This window comes from Phyllobates terribilis, unplaced genomic scaffold (genome assembly GCF_046119375.1).
Source record: "Phyllobates terribilis strain yellow unplaced genomic scaffold, ASM4611937v1 Scaffold_3__8_contigs__length_932513732, whole genome shotgun sequence".
Classification (NCBI taxonomy): Eukaryota; Metazoa; Chordata; class Amphibia; order Anura; family Dendrobatidae; genus Phyllobates; species Phyllobates terribilis.
Window position 1 is genome coordinate 923085720 of NW_027362763.1, and position 22522 is coordinate 923108241.

At 43.2% G+C, this 22522-nt stretch overlaps 1 protein-coding gene across 3 annotated transcripts in view; it reads left to right on the top strand.

Annotated features, from left to right (window-relative positions):
• The window catches only part of LOC141257809 (dihydroxyacetone phosphate acyltransferase-like), a 181831-nt gene that overhangs the window by 119872 nt on the left and 39437 nt on the right, over window positions 1-22522 (top strand). For all 3 annotated transcript variants that reach the window (XM_073672813.1, XM_073672811.1, XM_073672812.1), the window contains 2 exons: window positions 10491-10736; window positions 22429-22508. In XM_073672813.1, the coding sequence (XP_073528914.1) occupies window positions 10491-10736; window positions 22429-22508 (326 nt within the window). The remainder of the gene's footprint in view (window positions 1-10490; window positions 10737-22428; window positions 22509-22522) is intronic.

Sequence of the window (22522 nt, forward strand, 5' to 3'; positions counted from 1 at the left end):
TTGTGCTATGTTCTCACTTAGTGTTTTTGCACGTTCGCATTGCTTTCAATGGTGAAAAAAACTTTCACCAGTAAATGTAATTATAACATTTTAATACCTTATCTGGCCATGTGGTGTGTGAGACATGATCAGACACATCCTGTTTCATTTATGAAATAGGAACTCTGAAAGTCACAAAGCCTATTTTTTTCAGGGCCATGATGTGGCCCTCACTATTTGTATATGGGCCATCAAGCGGCGCTTAATATTGTTAGAGAGCCAGCAGGCAGCCCTCACTATTGTCAGAGGGCCATCAGGCGGCCCTCTAATTTTAGAGGGCCAGCAGCTGGCTATGCTTTGCATAGCCGTATATTGCTACTTCAATATAATTTATCCATCTGAAGTGGTCAAATTTTCCTTTTTGTATTAATAGTATTAATACTTTAAAGTTTGAAACTTGGAGGGCCAGCAGGCGGCCCTCACAATTTATAGCGTGCCAGCAGGCAGCCCCCACTATTTTTAGAGGGCCAGCAGGCGTCTTGAGGGCAGGCGTCTTCTGGACAGATGAGGCAAGATAGAGCTTTTTGTTAAAGCACATCATTCAACTGTTTACTGTAAATGATATGAGGCTTACAAATAAAAGAACACAGTACTTCCTGTCAAATACATTTAGGTCCATATATATTTGGACAGAGACAACATTTTTCTAATTTTGGTTCTAGACATTACCACAATGAATTTTAAACAAAACAATTCAGATGCAGTTGAATTTCAGACTTTCAGCTTTCATTTGAGGGTATCCACATTAAAATTGGATGAAAGGTTTAGGAGTTTCAGCTCCTTAACATGTGCCACCCTGTTTTTAAAGGGACCAAAAGTAATTGGATAATTGACTCCAAGGCTATTTCATGGACAGGTGTGGGCAATCCCTTTGTTATGTCATTCTCAATTAAGCAGATAAAAGATTTGAGGTGTGGTGCTTGCATTTGGAAGGTTTTGATGTGAAGTAAACATGCTGTCAAAGGAGCTCTCCATGCAGGTGAAACAAGCCATCCTTAAGCTGCAAAAACAGAAAAAACCCATCCGAGAAATTGCTACAATATTAAGAGTGGCAAAATCTACAGTTTGGTGCATCCTGAGAAAGAAAGAAAGCACTGGTGAACTCATCAATGCAAAAAGACCTGGGCGCCCACGGAAGACAACAGTAGTGAATGATCGCAGAATAATCTCCATGGTGAAGAGAAACCCTTTCACAACAGCCAACCAAGTGAACAACACTCTCCAGGAGGTAGGCGCATCAATATCCAAATCTACCATAAAGAGAAGACTGCATGAAAGTAAATACAGAGGGTTCACTGCACGGTGCAAGTCACTCATAAGCATTAAGAATAAAAAGGCTAGACTGGACTTTGCTAAAAAAACATCTAATAAAGCCAGCACAGTTCTGGAAAAACATTCTTTGGACAGATGAAACCAAGATCAACCTCTACCAGAATGATAGAAAGAGAAAAGTATGGTGAAGGCGTGGTACAGCTCATGATCCAAAGCATACCACATCATCTGTAAAACACGGTGGAGGCAGTGTGATGATTTGGGCATGCATGGCTGCCAGTGGCACTGGGTCACTAGTGTTTATTGATGATGTGACACAGGACAGAAGCAGCCGAATGAATTCTGATGTATTCAGAGCCATACTGTGTGCTCAGATCCAGACAAATTCAGCCAAACTGATTGGTCATCGTTTCATACTACAGATGGACAATGACCCAAAACATAAAGCCAAAGCAACCCAGGAGTTTATTAAAGCAAAGAAGTGTAATATTCTTGAATGGCCAAGTCAGTCACCTGATTTCAACCCAATTGAGCATGCATTTCACTTGTTAAAGACTAAACTTCAGACAGAAAGGCCCACAAACAAACAGCAACTGGAAACCACCGCAGTGAAGGCCTGGCAGAGCATCAAAAAGGAGGAAACACAGCGTCTGGTGATGTCCATGAGTTCAAGACTTCAGGCTGTCATTGCCAACAAAGGGTTTTCAACCAAGTACTAGAAATGAACATTTTATTTACAATTATTTAATCTGTCCAATTACTTTTGGTCCCTTTAAAACAGGGTGGCACATGTTAAGGAGATGAAACTCCTAAACCCTTCATCCAATTTTAATGTGGATACCCTCAAATGAAAGCTGAAAGTCTGAACTTCAACTGCATCTGAATTGTTTTGTTTAAAATTCATTGTGGTAATGTCTAGAACCAAAATTAGAAAAATGTTGTCTCTGTCCAAATATATATGGACCTAACTGTATGGTGGAGGTTCAAAGATATTTAGGGGCTGTGTTGCTGCCTCTTGCACAAGGTGCCTTGACTGTGTGCAAGGCATGATGAAAGGATTTTGGGTCGCAATGTAGTGCCCAGTGTCAGAAAGCTGGGTTTACATCCTAGGTCATTGGTCTTACAGCAGGACAATGACCCCAAACATACCTCAAGAAGTGCCCAGAAATGGATGGAAACAAAGCACTGGAGAGTTCTGAAGTGGTAATTCCAGCTACAGTAACTTAAAGTCTCCCACCACTACCTGTTACATACAGATGCTACAGAGAAACTGCGAATGGACACAATAAATCATTTCATTTTGCCTGCTTTGATGAATTTCTGAGTACAGATCACCGTAAAAATCACAAATCTGTTAATGAGTTTTTTGAAAAAAGCAATCAAGTTATGCACAGTGGAAGAGATGTATGTCACCAGAATGAACACTCATTTACAGCAGATGATACCACTTAGCACCTATCCCTATACTAAATGCAGATAACAGCGGTGTTAAAAAGAAATAAAATAGATTTTTTTTCCTTCTTTTTTTGCAGTTGCAGCAGCACGGACTATCAGGCAATTATCACTGACTAGATGCTTGCAATATGCTATCCCCTTGTGTGATAGCTCATCGTACATGAATTGCAGATAAGAGAGGAAATATTGTAGAATATAAAATAGATTTGAGTCGGCCCTGAAAAGAGGTTTTTTTGTACGTGGCAGCAGCAAACTGTGGAGGAACGCAAGCAACCCTGCCTGCTTTGATGAATTTCTGAGTACAGATCACCGTAAAAATCATGAATCTGTCAATGACTTTTTTGAAAAAAGCAATCAAGTTATGGACAGTGAAGAGATGTATGTCGCCAAAATGAACACTCATTTCTAGCCGATGATACCACCTAGCACCTAGCCCTATACTAAACGCAGCTAACAGTAGTATTAATAGGGAATAGAGTAGACTTTTAAAAAAAAATTTGCAGTTGCAGCAGCGCAGACTATAAGGCAATAATTCAAGACTAGATTCCTCTAATACGCTATCCCTACTGCAACAGCTCACTCTACACGAATTGCAGATAAGAGCGGCATTATTAGAGAATAGAATCTATTTGAATTTACCCTGAAAAAAGCTATTAGTTTAACGTAGCTGCACCAAGCACTGGTATTTCATCAACCCTGCTGGGGAATATAGTGGAACGTTTTGCATCTACGCAGCCTGATATGGAGGAGACCATGATTTTCTGCACTTACTGTACAAAGTCTCCTCTCCCGGCTGTGAAATAAATTCAGTATGCAGCGTGAGAACTCCCTATGTGACGACCACCTGACAGCCCACAACAAGGCACTGGTTCACTTACTAATAGAACCCACTGGCTCTTTTGGTTTCCAAAAAGTTCCCTCAACTAGAAAGTGGAGCCTCAGAAAAGCATTTTTTCCCATTACTAAGGAGTGGGTCTCCTAGACTGGTAAATCGTATGCACTAAGTGCAAAGGATGCCAAAAATTAGAAGGAGGCACTCCAATATCTTTTTGAAGAGATGTAGTGGAGGGCCTCAGAAAACATTTTTTCCAATTATTAAGGAGTGGGTATCCTAAACTGGTAATGCACATGCACTAAGTGCATGGGCTAGAAAACATTTACTCCTGTATACACACATATAGGAGGGGCATTAAATCATTAAAGATTTTCCCTGACCCACTTCTATTTATCACAGGATGCTAAAACTTCACCTGTGTAATGATGTAAGTCTCTATAGGTTACATGACAATTTGCAACTCAGAACTGATAACGGTCTTGATTTTACAGGTGCTGAAGTGGTATGAGGTTTGATAATGGACCCAGTGGAATACTGAGCAGTCATCAAGTTCCTTTACTTGAAAGGCCGTACACCAAAGGAGACGTTTGATGAGATGAAAGAGGTTTATGATGATGATTTCCCATTTTATGATGTAGTCAAGAACTGGCATCGTCAATTGAAATGTGGTCTGACTTCGGTGCAAACAGCTCCAATTCCAGGGCGACCCCACTCTGCTATTGATGAACACACCATCAAGCAAGTGGAGGTCGCCATTTTGGAAAATTGCAGCATAACCATTCGCCACCTAGCCCAAAATGTCAAGATTAGTGTGGGGTCCGTGGAAAAAATCATCCAAGACCATTTTCACATGCATAAGGTGTCCGCTCGCTGGGTTCCCCGGCTGCTCACACCTTTCCAGAAGCAGGAATGAGTGGAATGCTCTCAGGCTTTATTGACGATGTGCCATGGAAACCAGGAGGACTTTTTCAACAGGCTGATCACACAGGATGAAATCTGGGTCCAGCACTATGATCCTGAGACTAATGTCCAGTCGATGCATTGGAAGCATCATGACTCACCGCCTACAAAGACGGCACGTGCCCAACCCTCGGCAGGCAAGGTCATGCTCACAGTATTTTGGGACCAGCACGGAGTAGTATTGATGGATTTCCTAGCAAAGGGTACCATGATCACTGGGACATACTATTCTTCACTGCTGCGGAAATTGCAGGAGGCCATCAAAACCAAGAGACATGGCATGCTCACCAAAGGTGTCCACCTTTTGCAAGACAACTGCTCCTGTAGCTTTGAAATTCTACCGCATCCCCCTTATTCATCTGACCTCGCGTCATCAGACTTCCACCTCTATCCAAAAATTAAGTTATTTTTGAAGGGCAAGCATTTTCCATATAATGAGACTCTGATTTCCGATGTCACAAGGTGGCTTTTGTAGCAACCTGTCAACTTCTACAAGCGAGGTGTTTACAGTTGCTTAAAGTGATGGGAGAAGTGTGTGTCCCTAGGTGGCACCTACGTAGAGAAGGACTAATAACTGTGCCAAGTTTCATTGCTCTCACTCCACAGGAAGTGGGTGAGAGGTAATCTTTAATGAACGCCCCTTGTATCAAAGAATGTTAGAGGTAGGGCTCTAAAACTTATTAATGCGGGCATCATAGACACCCTTAAAAAAAATTATAGCGAGGGTAGCATGAGGGTAGCATGATCATCCTGTTGACATTGTGGTGGAGGAGGAGAAGGAGGAGGACTACACAAAAAAGACGAAATCCTGAATGTGTGAGTGGGAAGGGGTGCATGGGAATAGACCAGAGAATAAAAAACACTACATTTGAGTTTATGTTCTGCTGCTGTCATCCGGTGGTGTTGATAAGTCTGAGCCAATCCAGCTCTTGTTCATTATTATAAGAGTCAGCCTGTCAGCATTTTCAGTAGACAGGCGGATGTGCCTGTCAGTTATACTACCCCCAGCGGCACTAAAAACCTGCTCTGACAAAATGCTGGCTGCAGGGCAGGCTAGGACCTCCAAGGCATAGAGAGACAGTTCATGCCACGTGTCTAGTTTGGAACGGTCAGCAAGGTAATCCTTCAGCATCTTCCAAAACTTTTCCCTCCTTGTCAGAGTATTCTACGCATCAGGGCCTGGGTGGTGGGAGGGTCTGAGAAAACTTTCCCAGGCCTTTGAGAGAGTGTTCCCCTGCCTCTGCTGCATCTGGTGTATGTGTCCCTCGTCTCTACTCCTTGGTTGTCCAAGGAACTGTAACCTCTACCGCTAAAGTTGTCAGATGGGAATTTTTTTTATAAATCTTCAGCTAGGGCCTTCTGGTACTGCAACATTTTAGTAGACCTCTCCGCCACGGGAAGGAGAGATGGAAAGATCTCATTGTATTATTGGTCTACAAAAGTGACCAACCAGTAATTAATGTTGGCCAAAATGCGTACAATGCGAGGGTCATGAAAAAGGCAGCGGAACATAAACTCAGTCATGTGTGCCAGACTGCCAACAGCCAAGACTTCCCTGTCCCCACCAAGAGGACGACAGTTCTTGTCCTCCTCCTCGTCCTTCCTCTCCTCCTTGTCTTCAGGCCATCTACTCTGAACAGATGGGATAAAGGTGGTTTGGGTAGTACCGTCTGTAGCATAGGCAACCATCTCCTATTCCTCCTTATTATCACCCAGTCCACTTTGAGAAGATGAGATGAGGCTGGGATGTCTAGCATCACCTTATATAGTTTCTTGCTCCATCTCAACTTGCTCCGCCTGCAATGTCTCCTCTTTAATTGTGAGCAGTGAGCGTTTCAGTAGACAGAGAAGTGTGATGGTTTCGCTGATTATGGCGTCAACGCCGCTCACCATCTTGGTCGAGTCCTCAAAGTTTTGGAGAACCGCACAGATGTCAGACATCCATGCCCACTCATCAGCTCTTATGTGCGGAGGCTGACCAGAATACCGACGGGCATGTTTGAGCTGGTATTCAACTACTTCCCTACTGCCCTCCGTTGCTCACAAAGCCTTGCCAACATATTTAATGTTGAGTTCCAATGCGTGGTGACATCGCACACCAGTCGGTGAGCGGGAAGTTGCAAATGCTGCTGCAGCACTGCCACGGTGGCGGAGGCTGTAGCTGACTTGCGGAAATGGGCACACACGCAGCGTAGATCTGGCAGATCTCGGTAAGTTTTGAGAAACTTCTGAACCGCTAAGTTGAGCATCTGGGCCAGGCATGGTACATGTGCAAGGTTGCCAAGCTTCAGAGCCGCCACCAGGTTAATGCCATTGTCACACATGACCATGCCTGGCTGTAGGTTCAGGGGCGGTTTGTTAGACCATTTATCAATTCTGCGGCGGTGTGCAGTTTGTCACCTAAGCAGATTAGCTTCAGCAGAGTCTGTTGCCGCTTGGTTGAGGCAGTGCTGCAGTGCTTCCAGCTTGTGACTGATGTTGACGTTTCAGGGATGGAGGCTGAGAAGGTGGAGACAACTCTGATTGAACCAGGGCCCGCAATCCTCTGTGTCAGTAGCACGTGTTCTTTCCCAGAATCTGACTGTGTCCCTGCTTCCACAATATTCACTCAGTGTGCCGTCAGGGAAATGTAGCATCCTTGGCCACTTGTCCACGAGTCCATGGTTAAGTGGACCTTCCCAGTAACAGCATTGGTCAGGGTACGGCTGATGTTATGGGACACGTGCTTGTGTAAGGTGGGAACTGAACACTGGGAGAAATAGTGGGGACTGAGTACTGAGTGGAAATTTGGCCGTTTTGTATTGTCGCCTGTGGGTTGGTGGCTATGTATTTATGTTTCCGTTCCGAGGACTGGGGTAGGGACAACTCTGCACTGAGACAAGAGCATGGACGTGGTTGCTGATGGTGATTGCAAGAGTGCAACGACAGGTACAGGGTGGGAGGCATCTTTGCTTGCGTCATGAACAGGGGATTCGTGTGCATGTAGAACAGGAGAAGGGTCTCACCCGCAGACACTGTTTCTGGACCAAGGCCTTTGGGCCAACTAGTCGGTTACTTTTCTGTCATGTGCCTGAGCATGCTGGTGGTGGTCAGCCTAGTAATTGTGCTGCCCCTGGTGATTCAGGCATGGCAGATGTTGCAAATGGCCTTCTTTGGTTTAACTGGACTGTCTTTAAGTGTCAGACTTGGGAACACCTAACTCTTGGCTTGGCTACTCTCCCCGCGTTGGTGCTCTGCGGAACAGTTGCCCGCCTTGTGTCTCTGGCCACCCCACTGCCTCTTCCTGCCTTTTGTGGCGCTGCAGATACCTACCGCTCTGCGCTGCTGTCTTTGCTCTGCCTGTCACCTTTCCAGGTTGAGTCAGTGACTTCATCCTCCACCACCTCATTTTCCACTTCTGCATCCTGGTCCTTTTCCTGACTTGCTGACTTAACAACATCACTTGTTAGCAATTGTGTCTTATCATCATCCACCTCTTGCAACAGTAATTGCAGTTTCGCACCGTTGCCATCTTGTGAGCGTGGCTGCTCAAATATCTTGGCATTGCTACCTGCGATCTCCTCATGTCCCGCTTGAAACGGGCAGGGCGAGAGGCCAGAATCTGTAAATAGAAATGTGAACAGCTCTTTGGAGTGTCCATGTGTGGGATCACTTGTCTCCGGGCACTCGGCATGGTGGGAGGAAGGAGGATCAAGGTGAGGATTATGTGGTCCAGAATCACTGCTACTGAGACTGGACCATGTGGAACACAGGGTGGTGCTGGCAAACTGCTATCCAACCAACAAACTTTTCACACTGGTCTGGGTTCAAGAATGGTGTTCTGTGTTCCCCTAAAAAGTCGGACAGGAAGCTAGGTCGACATGATGTGTGTGTTTGTTGTGCTACCTCAGCAGGCACAGTTTCACCTTGCCCTCGGCCTCTGCGCTCACCATCAGCATAATATCCACTTCCCTGTCCCTTACCACTCACCTTGCCAATTTTAAATTACATATGATATTTCACTGCTTCAAACAATTTTTAGGATTATTATCGCAGTAAACTTTGCCCACCTCAGATGGACTTGTTACACAGCAGTAGCACTATAGCGATGCTAATGGTTACTGGCCAAGTCTGCATATATGTTTTCAAATCACAACTGGTGCTGTTTAAATGGCGTATAATATTTGAGGCTGAGAAAACTTTGCAGTATTTGTATCACAGCAAATTTAGTACACCTCAGATGGACTTTCCCACTGCTTGCACTATATAGCAATGCTACTCCAATCAAGTCTGGCTGTATGCTTTTAATGCACAACTTGAGCACTATAAATGGCGTATAATATCTATTTTCCCAACAATTTTCAGGCTTAAGAGCAAAAAGAATATTAGTAGGCCTGAAAGGGGCTATTGATATGAGTTTCAGCTGCAAAAAGGACGTGCAATTAACCCAACCCTGTCCTACAATCTGCCTCCAGAGTGTTCCCAGTAGCGTGATCTACATGTAGGTTGGCATTGTCTTGTTGAAAAACAACTCCTGAGAGACTTTGGAGAAACTATTCCACTGGTTTCATAAACAATTCAATACCGAGCTGGAATGAAGGCTAGAAGTTTCCAGCTACTGTACATTTTGCCACCCCACACCATAATTCCAGGAATAGGACCAGTGTGATGTTCCCTCGTTAAGGTTTTTTCATGGTGTTGACCATATAGTTTCCAGACCAATCTCTGCATATCATTGCATACAAAACCTAAGCGGGACTCATCACGAAAGAGGATAGACACTAATTGCTGTCTTGCTCTGCACCATGATGGCCTTTGAAAGCAGTGGTGTGAGATCAATGGAACACGTGTAGCTGAATGTCTGGTTCATAGCCCAATGTTGTGAAAACACCTTCTAATGGTTTGTGTAGCCACTGTTGTCTTAGGTTTGGTATGTGATGTCCAATTTCACTTGTATTACAGAATAGATCTGTGTTATGGCCATTTCTCCTAGTGTCCCAGGAGCCATTTTTCAACACAATGCCAGGCCGCATGTTGTTTATGCTTCTCTGAGCAGCCTGGATGGTCTGAATGTACCAGCATGATCTGCTGCATCTCTGCCCATGCTTCCCATTTAGCACACCTGAGATGTCATCTGATCGGCAATTGCAAAAATGGAGCTGCCAGCGGCGGATCTCGATGATTTGCTTGCCAAAGTGCATTCAGTATGGCAGAGCATCCCTCAGAGAACCATTAATAACCTCATTGATATCATATCAAGACGTGCAAGTATGGCGATTTCTGTACTTGGTGCTCATCTTCAATACTGAATAAATCGAGATGTTTTAAAAAAAATTGTTTCCATTTTTTCAGCATTTATTTGTATAATTCCATGACTTTTCCTTCTTACTGTTGCAATTTCATTGTTAAGAAATGTATTATATTACAAGTTATGGGTACTAGATTTTGGAGATTGAACGTTGTTTCAAAAAACTGATTAAGTCTTATTAAGATGTAAGGAATCGCGTGGGAATTTTTTTCCTTATACTGGGCAATTATCATCTGACTCATGGGTTTTCTGCCTTCTTCTGAATCAACATGTTAGGATTTAGGTTAAACTCTTCTTTGAACCTTAAAACTATGAAGCAATGAATATTGCACGCCCTTTCGCTCAGGCTACAAATTGAGTACCGTTCATACATCCACACAAAACAGGTGCACAGTTTGGAATTTGAGTTGTGCTGCCATCTATTGTACAATGGGTGACTGGGAGCACAGCTGAGCAGGAAAAAATGCAAAGGAACCTTGATCCCGTCCTTCTCTGAATCAGCAGGGGTCACAGATGTATAAATCCCGCCAATCACAATGTTTTGATATACCATAACATTCAATTCTGAAAATACCTCTTTAATGTTTTTTATGGCTGCACACTATTACATTTTTATTTTCCGTCTTTCTTTCTGTAAACCAGGTAATAAATCTATGGATGATGTTGTTCAATCCAGTGTATCTCTGCATTCAAATATTATGGCTATTGTGGACAGACACATTGTTTTACTGGGGCACAATGTGACAGAAGCCATTACTGAAGAGTTGGTCACCAATCAAGCTCACACTTTTCTAACCTGTGCTGCTTACAGAAACAAAATGGTTAATGTTTTTATACGCCCCGCACTTGTGGTGTTGTCCTGTAAAATGGCACAAAGTTTCGAGAAAGGTAAAATATATTTCAATCCATTCAAATATTGACTTTTTATATTGCTAAGTTTCCTAAGATTCAAAAGTTTGTTCTTAATAGTTATCACCGCAACTTTATTGCAAGTTTAACCCCCTCATGCACCCTGCTGGTCATGTACACCATGGTGAAGCGTTACTGCATCACTACGCATCACTGCATCATTATGGAGCGGGCACAGGAGCTGTGCCTCTGCCATCTGCAGTGGGAGCTGGCTTTTAGGCTGCGTGCCCACTATGCGTTTTTCAAACGTTTTTGCCGTGGAATTTCCACAGCGAAAACACTTAAAAAACGCTTGGCCGGTTGCATGGATTTATATAGTGTGACCAAGTTGTCAAGCATTGGAAAAGCGGTTGATAACCCGCATGCAAAAAGCTTCACAAACGCTTCTACCTGGCAAGAAAAACGCATGTAAAATCCGCATGTGATTTTCCTGCCAGGGAGATGCGGAAAAAATCTGCAGCATTTCTGCATCGTGGGCACTTAGCCTTACATACAGCTTTGCTCACACTGCAGCAGCCAGGATTTCAGCTATATGCAACCCCAGCTGTTTAACTCTTTACATGTCACAGTCTCGCTGGCCACACGTGTAAGGCCACGTGCACACATTGAGTGTTTGGTGAGTTTTTTATCTTATTATTTGTAAGTAAAAATCAGAAGTGGATGAAAAATACTGAAGTGGTGACGTGTTTCTATTATACTTTTCTTCTGACTGTTCCACTCCTGGTTTTGGCTTATACATACTGAGGTAAAAGCTCACCAAATACTCAACGTGTGCACGTGGCCTAATGAATTTGATAGAGGGAAAGTGCTCCTTCTGTCAGTCCATCAAAAATCTAAGGCCGGGGTCACACAAACGAATATTCTCTCTTCCGAGAAAATCGTATTGATCATGTAAATGACACTCGGCTCAAAATCTAATCAGAGTTTGATCCTAGTGTCAGTTTACTCTGCTCTGATTCTCTCGCTTGAGATAATCACAGCACAGGTGAGGAGAAGATGGAGAACAAGATTTCTCCATCATGTGAGTCTGTGGAAATCGGACTGCACTAGGAGACGATCCGAATGCAGTCCAATGATTTCTACGTTCCCATGCTGAGACTTTTTTCTTATGTCACATTGGCATGAGAAAAAATGTCACAGATGTGTACCTCGCCATAGAATATCATTGGTCTGCTAAAACATTGGATAGCACTCATCCAATGGTAAAGCATGTATGAACAAGCCCTAATAGTGCAATCGCAGGGTACTGATGAGTTACTATAGTAGCCGGAGGCCTAACAATGGCCTTAATGTCTGCCATACAACTCAACCTGTCAGATCCTGTTTGAGTTGTGGTCTTATAGGTTACATAATGCACTGTACTACATGTGTAGAGCAGTGTATTATCAATGCGACCAAAGGTTCACATTTTCAAGTTCCCTTGTGGGAGTAATGAATATTGTAGAAGAAAAAATGGAAGAAAAGTGTGAATAATAATAAGAAAAAAATCCCAATAAAAAACAGTTCATTTTTAAAGAAATACAAATGCCCTTACAAAAAAATCTCACATATTTGGTATTGTCACGTCTGTAATGACCCATACTGTTAAACATTCAAAACTTTTTCAGACAGTGAATTCGGCATAAAAAAAAAATCTAAGTGTCAGAATTGCTTTTTATGTTTACCCTACCTCACAAAAAAAGTGATTCAAAGGTCACATGCAAAATGGTATCTATAAAAATTATAGCTGGTTACACATAAAACAAGCCCTTATTCGGCTCCATAAAGAAAATATTAAAATATTTTTAGGTCTCAGAACTCCACTGCAAAAAGATTTGTTCTGCACTGTGGCTCAGTGTTTAGTACTGTTGCTTTGCAGCACTTGGGTCCTGGGTTCAAATCCCACCAAGAACAACATCTGCAAGGAGTTTGTATGTTCTCCCTGTGTTTCCATAGGTTCCCTCCAGGTTCTCCATATTCCTTCCACATTCCAAAGACATACTGATAGGGAATGTAGATTGTGAGCCTCAATGGGGACTGTTAGGTGTCAGGCTTTTGCTGCATCTGAAATGGGTTCAGAACCATCAGTGGATTCTGTGGTCTCCCTTTCCAGTGCAGCCAGGGCTGATACTGCTCAGCATCATCATTGGTCCCAACGCCTTGCTGGTGCATGTGATGTACAGGTTGTCTCTCAGGTCTTAGTTCCTAGCAACATGAAGCGTAGGTTGCGGAGGGAAACAGGGCTGCTACAGCCGAAGTCCAGGATTCACTGCACTGAGCATGCCCGTGACATGGCGAACCATGATTGGTGGTTTGGGAGTCAGCTGAACCGGTGACCTGGCACCGCCTGATTGGTTGCGGGTGACGTCACCAATAAGGCGACGGTGGGCAGGGCTTAATCTTTAAATAGCCCGCCCACAAACATGGCAGCGCGCTCTGATCATTGAGCTATGATGGTGTAATTGTGTGGACGCTTGGTCGTTTGGGCTCCACGTGTGCTTTAGCTTCTGTCAGGCAGGTTTAGCGGGGGATAGGCAGCCTTAGATGGAGGGAGGCAGGTAGCTTCATCTGACAGTCTGGCTCTGATAAAGGGGTCGCCATACACCCCAAGCAGTCTGCAGAATCCGTATTCCCGGCACCGCCTGTAAGCCACGTGGAGAGATATTCCTCACGTATACGCAAGCGTGAATCACACACGCATCCTAGCGCCTGCTGCGTAGTCCCTGTGCAGTAAACAGGGCTACGGATACATTATTTGTAGCACATCTCTCGTGTGGTTAACGGAGGTAGTGCGAATCCCTATTCCCGTTTTGGTGTGCAGTAACACGGAAGGGATTGATATTTCTATTGGTTGTTTTACCATCTTACTCGGAAGGTGTTCGGCCGCAGTCCTCCAGACTGCATCGCGGACCCCGGATTCGGTTGCTTTCCATTATTTAATAAAGTTGTTTGCAACCGTCCCCTTAACAGTATCAGAGCGCCAGGGTCTTGCCGAACATGGCTGACAACCAGCAACTGCAGCGCTATATACAGCAACTTGAGGCCAGACTTAGGACTCTGGAACAAGCTGCCCCGGTGTCGGATATCACTGCAGTAGCTACCCAGGCAGCTTCTCAAGCAGCCAATCTGGTTAACTCGGCTGCTCTGAAAGCTGCGGCAGCTGCAATCGCCCCATTACCTCGTTTTGCTCTCCCGGAATTTTTTTCTGGTGACAGCAAATCGTGCAGGGGTTTTATTAATCTGTGCTCCATTCAGTTGGAAATGATGGAGGCACGGTTCCCCTCCGAAAGGACCAAAGTGCGTTTTGTCATCTTGTTACTTTCTCACAGGGCCTTAGAGTGTGCTACACCCCTGTGGGAGCGGAGTGACCCGGTAGTGGCTAATGCGGGTCTCTTTCTTACAGCCCTAAAAAATGTCTTCCTAGGTCCTCAGGTCACGCATGATACGGCTCTTAAGCTTCTTGCGTTGGTCCAGGGTTCGGTCACCGCCAGCCATTATGCCATCCAGTTCAGAACCTTAGCGGCTGAATTGGATTGGTCTGAGCGGGCTTTAATCCCGGTGTTCTGGAAGGGTCTGGCTGGGCACATTAAAAATGCTCTATCTACCAGAGAGATTCCAACCTCCCTGGAGGAGTTAATCTCTCTCGCTAACCGAATAGATTTGCGTCATGCAGAACACAAGTTAGAGCTGGAGGTCCCCAGACCTCAGTGTCAGTTGGCACCATCATTCTCTAGACCCATTTCCAAACCTGTGACTCCTGACCCGGAGCCTGAGGCTATGGATATATCCCGGACTTAGTCTAGCCCCTCTCGTTCCCGAGCTGCACATCTCTTGGAGTACCCCGCTAATAAGGGTTCCAAGCAGTCGGGAAAACGAGTGTGTCTAACCGCCGTTGGAGGAGGTGTGTTAGATTCTGGGGCTCCTTCCTCCAAATTATTGTATAAGGTGACATTGTTCTTCAGCGCAACCATGGTTACTGCCAAGGCGTGGGTGGATTCTGGCGCCGATTGCAATTTTTTGTCATCTACGTTTGCCCAGAAGCACGCCATCCCTATAGAGTTACTGCCAATGAACATTAGGGTAGTCAACGGTTCTCTCCTGGACATGCAAATCACCCACCAGTCGATTCCCCTCACCATGTCATTTGCTCAGGCTCACCATAAGGTTACCTCCTTTCTTATTATTCCCGGTGGATTAGATGAGGTGCTGTTGGGTCTTCCTTGGTTGCGTTGTCACACTCCACACATTGACTGGAATACGGGGAGAATTTTTTTCTGGAGTGAGAATTGTGTGTCTCAGTGTATGGTTACAGTCACCCAGAGGGTAGTCTCTGAGCCTTCTTCCGATGTGGCCCCCGGCACAGATCCTCTGTCTGTCTTCGAGACCCAGGTCTTGTCAGATTATATCAAAAAGAACCCTTGGATAGACCTTTTGTCCCGGTCCATGGATACAGCTGAGGACGATGACGAGCCCAGGCTCACCGTTCCTTCGGGAAGTATGCGGAGGGTGGCTCCAGTGTCCTTAAACCAGGTCCCCTCGGGGAGGACGTTCATTCACCCTAATCTACAAAATGAGGTGCTCTCCTGGGCACATGCCCCTAAGATCGTAGCTCATTTTGGGGTCAAACGTACCACAAAGTTCCTTCAACGGTTCTATTGGTGGCCCCGGTGGCGCCAGGACGTTATGGAATATGTTCTTGTGTGTGTCTCCTGTGCGAGAGGTAAATTATCTCGTCAAAGTCCGGCTGGTCTTCTCCACCCGTTACCTGTGGCGGACTCCACAGATCTGACTCCGCTTCTTCTGAATAATGGCCAACATCCGCGCGTTTCGGTTCCTATGCCAGTTCCCTCTATGGAGATATGAAGATAACCTCAGCACACCAAATAGTAAAATTTGATATTTTATTTGCAGTCCACAGTAATAAATGTTTCGGTCGGCAAGACCTTCATCAGTGTACCAATCACTGGGAAGAGAGGTCAAGGATAAGGAAGGAGAAGTGTCCCAGTGCAGGGATTCCTTGTGTGCCAGAAACCAAGGTGGGGTGCTGCATATACCGTGGTATCCACCCCTGGAGAAGTGCACTTCTGATGAAGGTCTTGCTGACCAAAACTTTTATTACTGTGGACTGCAAATAAAATATCAAATTTTACCATTTCGTGTGCTGAGGTTATCTTCATATCTTCACAGCTTTGGACCCTACTCATGCACCCAGGTCCAGTAGTGCTGCGTTTTCTATTATTACAGTTCCCTCTATGGAACCTGGGGTCAGAGATTTGGCTCTGGAGGCTTGGGAGGTTTGGGACCATACCCAGGATGCTATATTGGCTTCCAAGAATCGAGAGTCGGCTGATTCTCTACGTCGTCCTGCTCCCGTATTCTATCCGGGCGACAGAGTGTGGCTTACGGCTCGCAATATTAAAGTACGCGGGGAATCTGCTAAGTTTGCCTCCTCTTTATTGGTCCTTTAAAAATTCTGGCCCAAGTAAACCCAGTAATGTACCGTTTACAGTTACCACGACACCTGAGGAGTCACGACACTTTTCATGTGTCGCTCCTTAAGCCCGTTCGCCTGACAAAACTCGCTGAACCCCAACCTGCTACAGACACCAGGGGTGATAATCTCGAGGTGCAGGCTATTATGGGGTCTAAGATGGTTCGTGGGAAAAAATGTTGTCTAGTACACTGGAGGGGCCATGGTTCTGAGGATTGTTCCTGGGAACCGGTGGACCACATTTATGCTCCCCTGCTTGTTGAGGAAGATAAGCATCAAGTGGAGGGGGATGTTAGAAGGGGGGATAATGTTAGGTGTCAGGTGTTTTCTGGTTCTGAAATGGGTTCAGAACCATCAGTGGATTCTGTGGTCTCCCATTCTGGTACAGTTGGGGCTGATGCTGCTCAGCATCTTTGTCAGTCCCAACGCCTAGCTGGTGCATGAGATGTACAGGTCGTCTCTTGGGTCTTTGTTCCTAGCAACATGAAGCGTAGGTTGCGGAGGGAAACAGGGCTGCTACAGCCTAAGTCCAGGATTCACTGCACTGAGCATGCCCGTGACATGGCGGACCAGGGGACAGTGCCAACGATGTCTGTAAAGCACTGTGGAATTAATTGCGCTATATAATTGAGTAAAATAAATAAAAATAAATTTTCTGCTTCAACATTACTAAATATATACAAATGCTTCTCACTAAATTAGGATATCATCAAAAAGTTAATTTATTTCAGTTCTTCAATTATTTAGAGTCATTACAAACAGAGTGATCTATTTCAAGTGTTTATTTCGGTTAATCTTGATGATTATGGCTTACAGTCAATGAAAACACAAAAGTCATTATCTCAGTAAATTAAAATAATTAACAAAAAACGCCTGCAAAGGCTTCCTAAACGTTACAAAGGTCCCTTAGTCTGTTTCAGTAAGCTGCACAATCATGGGGAAGACTGCTGACTTGACAGATGTCCAGAAGGCAGTCACTGACACACTCCACAAGGAGGGTAAGCCACAAAAGGTCATTGCTAAAGAAGCTCGCTGTTCACAGAGTGCTGTATCCAAGCATATTAATGGAAAGTTGAGTGGAAGGAAAAAGTGTGGTAGTAAAAGGTGCACAAGCAACCGGGATAATCGCAGCCTTGAAAGGATTGTTAAGAAAAGGCCATTCAAAATTTTGGGGGAGATTCATAGGGAGTGTAATGCTGCAGTAGTCATTGCTTCAAGAGTCACCACACACAGACTTATCCAGGACATGGGCTACAAGTGTCACATTCCTTGTGTCAAGCCTCTAATGACCAATAGACAATACTAGAAGCGTCTTAGCTGGGCCAAGGAGAAAAAGACCTGGACTGTTGCTCAGTGGTCCAAGGTGTACTTTTCAGATGAAAGTAAATTTTGAATTTCCTTTGGAAATCAAGGTCCCAGAGTCTGGAGGAAGAGTGGAGAGTCACACAATCCAAGCTGCTTGAGGTCTAGTGTGAAGTTTCCACAATCAGTGATGGTTTGGGGAGCCATGTCATCTGCTGGTGTAGGTCCACTGTGTTTATCAAGCCCAAAGTCAGCGCAGCCGTCTACCAGGAAATTTTAGAGCACTTCATGCTTCCCTCTGACAACAAGCTCTTTGGAGATGGTAATTTCATTCTCCCAAAGGATTTGGCGCCTGTCCACACTGCCAAAAGTACCAATACCTGGTTTAAAAGCCATAGTATCACTGTGCTTGATTGGCCAGCAAACTCGCCTGACCTTAACCCCATAGAGAATCTATGGGGTATTGTCAAGAGGAAGATGAGAGACGCCAGACCCAACAATGCAGACGAGCTGAAGGCTGCTATCAAAGCAACCTGGGCTTCCATAACACCTCAGCAGTGCCACAGGCTGATCGCCTCCATGCCACGCCGCATTGATCCAGTAATTGATGCAAAAGGAGCCCCGACCAAGTATTGAGTGCATTTACTGAACATACATTTCAGTAGGCCAACATTTCGGATTTTAAAAACATTTTTCAAGCTGTTGTTATAAAGTATTCTAATTTACTGAGATAATGACTTTTGTGTTTTCATTGGCTGTAAGCCATAATCATCAATATTAACAGAAATAAACACTTGAAATAGATCACTCTGTTTGTAATAACTCTACAGTATATAATATATTAGTTTCACTTTTTGTATTGAAGAACTGAAATACCATAAATTAACTTTTTGAGGATATTCTAATTTAGTGAGAAGCACTTGTAAATAATAACAATTCCAAATTTGTTTTTCTTTTTTTCAAAGTTGAAGTGAAAGATGATCAAAAAGGTGTATGTTCCCAAACATTTTAGTAGTGAAAACTTCAGTTTGTCCCTCTAATATCAATCCCTAAAACAGCTCTGTCTACCCAAGAGTAAAAAAATTATTGGTTTAAAATTATATTGACCAATAAAAAAAATCTAAATGTGTTTTTCTGTTCAAAAGAAGTAAAGCATAAAAAAATATACAAATTTTGTATCATCATAACTGAACTGACCCACAGAGTAAAGACTACGTGTCAATTATTCTAAACTGTGAATGGAGTTAAAAGAAAATATATATGTAATACAGAATTGATGGGAGTTTTTTCATTCTGCCTCCCAAAAAGTGTAATAAAAAATGATCAAGTCATACATATCATACAATGGTACCACTGAAAACAACATATTATTTTGAAAAAAAATAGGCCCTCACACAGCTCTGTTGACAGAAATATGTTAAACTTATGTCTCTGTCTCTCAAACTTATGCCAACACAAAAAACTATTTTTTTTCCAAATAGTGTATTTAAAGTATAAACGTGATAAAATATAAATAAAATTATATATTTGGTATCGCTATAATCGTACTGACCCACGGAATGGAGATAGCACCTTATTTGTGCACCACTGTGAATGGTGTGAATTTTAAAATGTAAAAAAGAAACAATGGTAGAATTGCTGTTTTTTCTATTCCTTCACATAAAGAGTTAATAAAAGATAGCTAATATGTCATATGTACCCCAAAACAATGCCACTGATAAATACAACTCATGCAGCAAAAAGCAAACCCTCAGACACTTACTTTGAAAGGTAATACCATTGTTACAGATCTTTGAATGTGTCAGTGAAAATACATAAATACTGTATATAAAAATGATTCGTACTGTATGCCCAAACTTAGTCAGTCCTGAAGGGGTAAATGTTTTTTTGTTTTTTTTTGGTGTGTTCCTTTTTAACATTTTGTCTCTGATTCATCAATCTGTTTTCGCTTGATATCTGTTGTAAAGGACTTTGATAAAATGTAACATCTTTGCGCAATTCAAGGTTATTAAAAAATGTTGCAACATTTCGTGAACATTTCTCTCACGATTGCCAAAATGGGTGGAACGCAGGCATGATGCCACAGCTTGTCTATTTCATGATAAGCTGTGGTGTATCTTTCGCCAGAGATCTTACTTTTGTCCTTGACTGAGGTAAGATTAGTGTCGAGGTGCGCATCACTTTTCAGGTGCACCGAATTCATTAAGAGGCATGCACGTCTTCATGAATCAGGAGCGTCTGACTCCAACATGCCCCGTCATCAAGACGGCATGAACAATGTCATTCTTTATGAATCGGGGCTTTTATGTATCTCTCTATTTCAAATACAGTATATACATTCATATGTTTTAAACTCTAGATGTGAAAGAATATTATATGTTCAAACCTGGGGTAAAGTCTGGATATGAATGTGGTTATTTTTATGTCTCCATCTTAAAACCTTTAGCATAGCAGCCATTTTTGAAGAACATACAACCTGTGCTTACAGTTGCACAATTCCTACCATCACTGAAATTTGGAATCAGAAAGAAAGTTTTCCTATTTACGAGGATTGGAGAGGTGTGTAATTTTTATAGGTACACTTCAACTGTGACAGACAGAATCTAAAAATAAAAACCAGAAAACCACATTGTATGCTTTTTAAATAATTAAATTGCATTTTATTGCATGAAATAAGTATTTCATCACCTACCAACCTGCAAGCATTCTGTCTCTCATAGACCTGTTAGTTTTTCTTTAAGAAGCCCTCCTACTTGCACCTGTTTGAACTCGTTACCTGTATATAAGACAACTGTCCACATACTCAATCAATCACACTCCAACCTCTCCGCCATGGTCAAGACCAAAGAGCTGTCTAAGGATACCAGGGACAGAATTGTAGACCTGCACAAGGCTGGAATGGGCTACAGGACAATAGGCAAGAAGGCAACAACTGTTGGCACAAATGTTAGAAAATGGAAGAAACACAAGATGACTGTCAATCTTCTTCAGTCTGAGGCTCCATGCAAATTCTCGCCTCGTGGGGTAAGTATGATTCTGACAAAAGGAAAAGAATCGGCCCAGAACTACATGGGAGGATCTGGTCAATGACCTGAAGAGAGCTGAGTCCGCAGTCTCAAACATTACCGGTAGTAACACATTACGCCGTCATGACTTGAAATCCTGCAGGGCACGAACAGTCCCCCTGCTAATGCCAGCACATGTCCAGGCCTGTTTGAAGTTCGCCAATAGCCATCTGAATGATTCAGAGAGGCATGGGAGAAGGTCATGTGGTCAGATGATACCAAACTAGAACTATTTGGTATCAACTCTACTCGTCGTGTTTAGAGGAAGAAGGATGAGTACAACCCCAAGAACACGTTCCCAACCGTGAAGTATGGTGGGGGAAACATCATACTTTGGGGGTGATTTTCTGCAAATGGGACAGAACAACTGCACGGTATTGAAGGGAAGATGGATGGGGTCATATACAGTATATTGTGAGATTTTGGCCAACAACCTCTTTCCCTCAGTAAAATCATTGAAAATGGGTCGTGACTGAGTCTTCCGGCATGACAATGACCCAAAACACACTGCCAGGGCAACTAAGAGGTGGCTCCATAAGAAGCATTTCAGGGTCTTGGAGTGGCCTAGCCAGTCTCCAGACCTGAACCCAATAGAAAATCTTTGGAGAAAGCTGAAATTCAATGTCGCCCAGTGACAGCCCTGAAACCTAAAAGATCTGGAGAAGATCTGTATGAAGGAGTGGGCCAAAATCCCTGCTGCAGTGTGTGCAAACTTGGTCATGAACTACAGGAAACGTCTGACCTCAGCAATCGCAAACAAAGGTTTCTGTACAAAATATTAAGTTATGTTTTTCTATTGTATCAAATACTTATTTCATGCAATAAAATGCAAAATAATTATGTAAAAATCATACATTGTGATTTTCTTAAAATTTTTATCTGCAATAAAAATGACAGACCTCTCCAGTCTTTGTTGATGGGAAAACTTGCAAAATCGTCAGTGCATCAAATACTTGTTTCTCCACTGTATATGAGACTGCCAAGTTTGGATCAGGAGACCTGCGTCCAGTCTGTGCATTGCGATCTCAGTACGAAATGCGACACAGGGATGTGTGAAACTGACCTTACTTGAATTTATAGATTATAGATATTTATAGATGTAGCGTTGGATGAACAAACTTTTGTTGCACCGTGAACAATCATTTGAACATAAGAACATTGGTACACAAGCTGCGTAACAGAAGCACAAGCTGTGTGGTACAAGTTGCTTAGCTGCAATAAATTAATGCTACACCTCACTTAAAAGATTAATTTTTTTAGGGTCCTCCCCCCATATTTTTATAACCAACAAAGGCAAAGCAGACAGCTGTAAGCGAATATTAATAGACTGGGAAGATCGATAATTATCTGGCCCTTCCCAGCCTGATAATATAAGCCCACATGATTTTTAAAAATGATTTACTTATTTAATCGGTTTAATGAGGATAAACACCATTTAGTGCCACCTGAAAGGTACTAAAGGGTGCTAGTTTATTGTATCTAGGGGCAGTAGCTAGATGCAACACATGCGGGGATTGCCTGTTTGTTTGGTAACTTCCCCTTTCATTTAAAATAAGCTCTCAGGGAGATCAGTGTTTGACCCATAGATCTTTACAGCTCATTTACATATTAAAAAAACACTTGAATTTTTCGGGAATAAGACATCAGATCACAGATCTCAAAATATCATTTTATTAAACTTTCTATGACCTACATGCCCATATGGATGACTTAGGAGGGTTGTTCCTACTCATAGAGTGTGAGAGTGGTAGGCATATTGCTACTTTTTTGTACTAATATTTGCACATTGTGCTACTTGTTAATTTCGAATTTCAGTTTTGGGCTTCTTTTTCAGATAATATATATCAATCATTTTGCTTCCTGAGGAATCTTTTTTGCAAAGAATTTATTCTTTTTCATGGTTCTGAAGAACAGGTAAGGACAAAAAA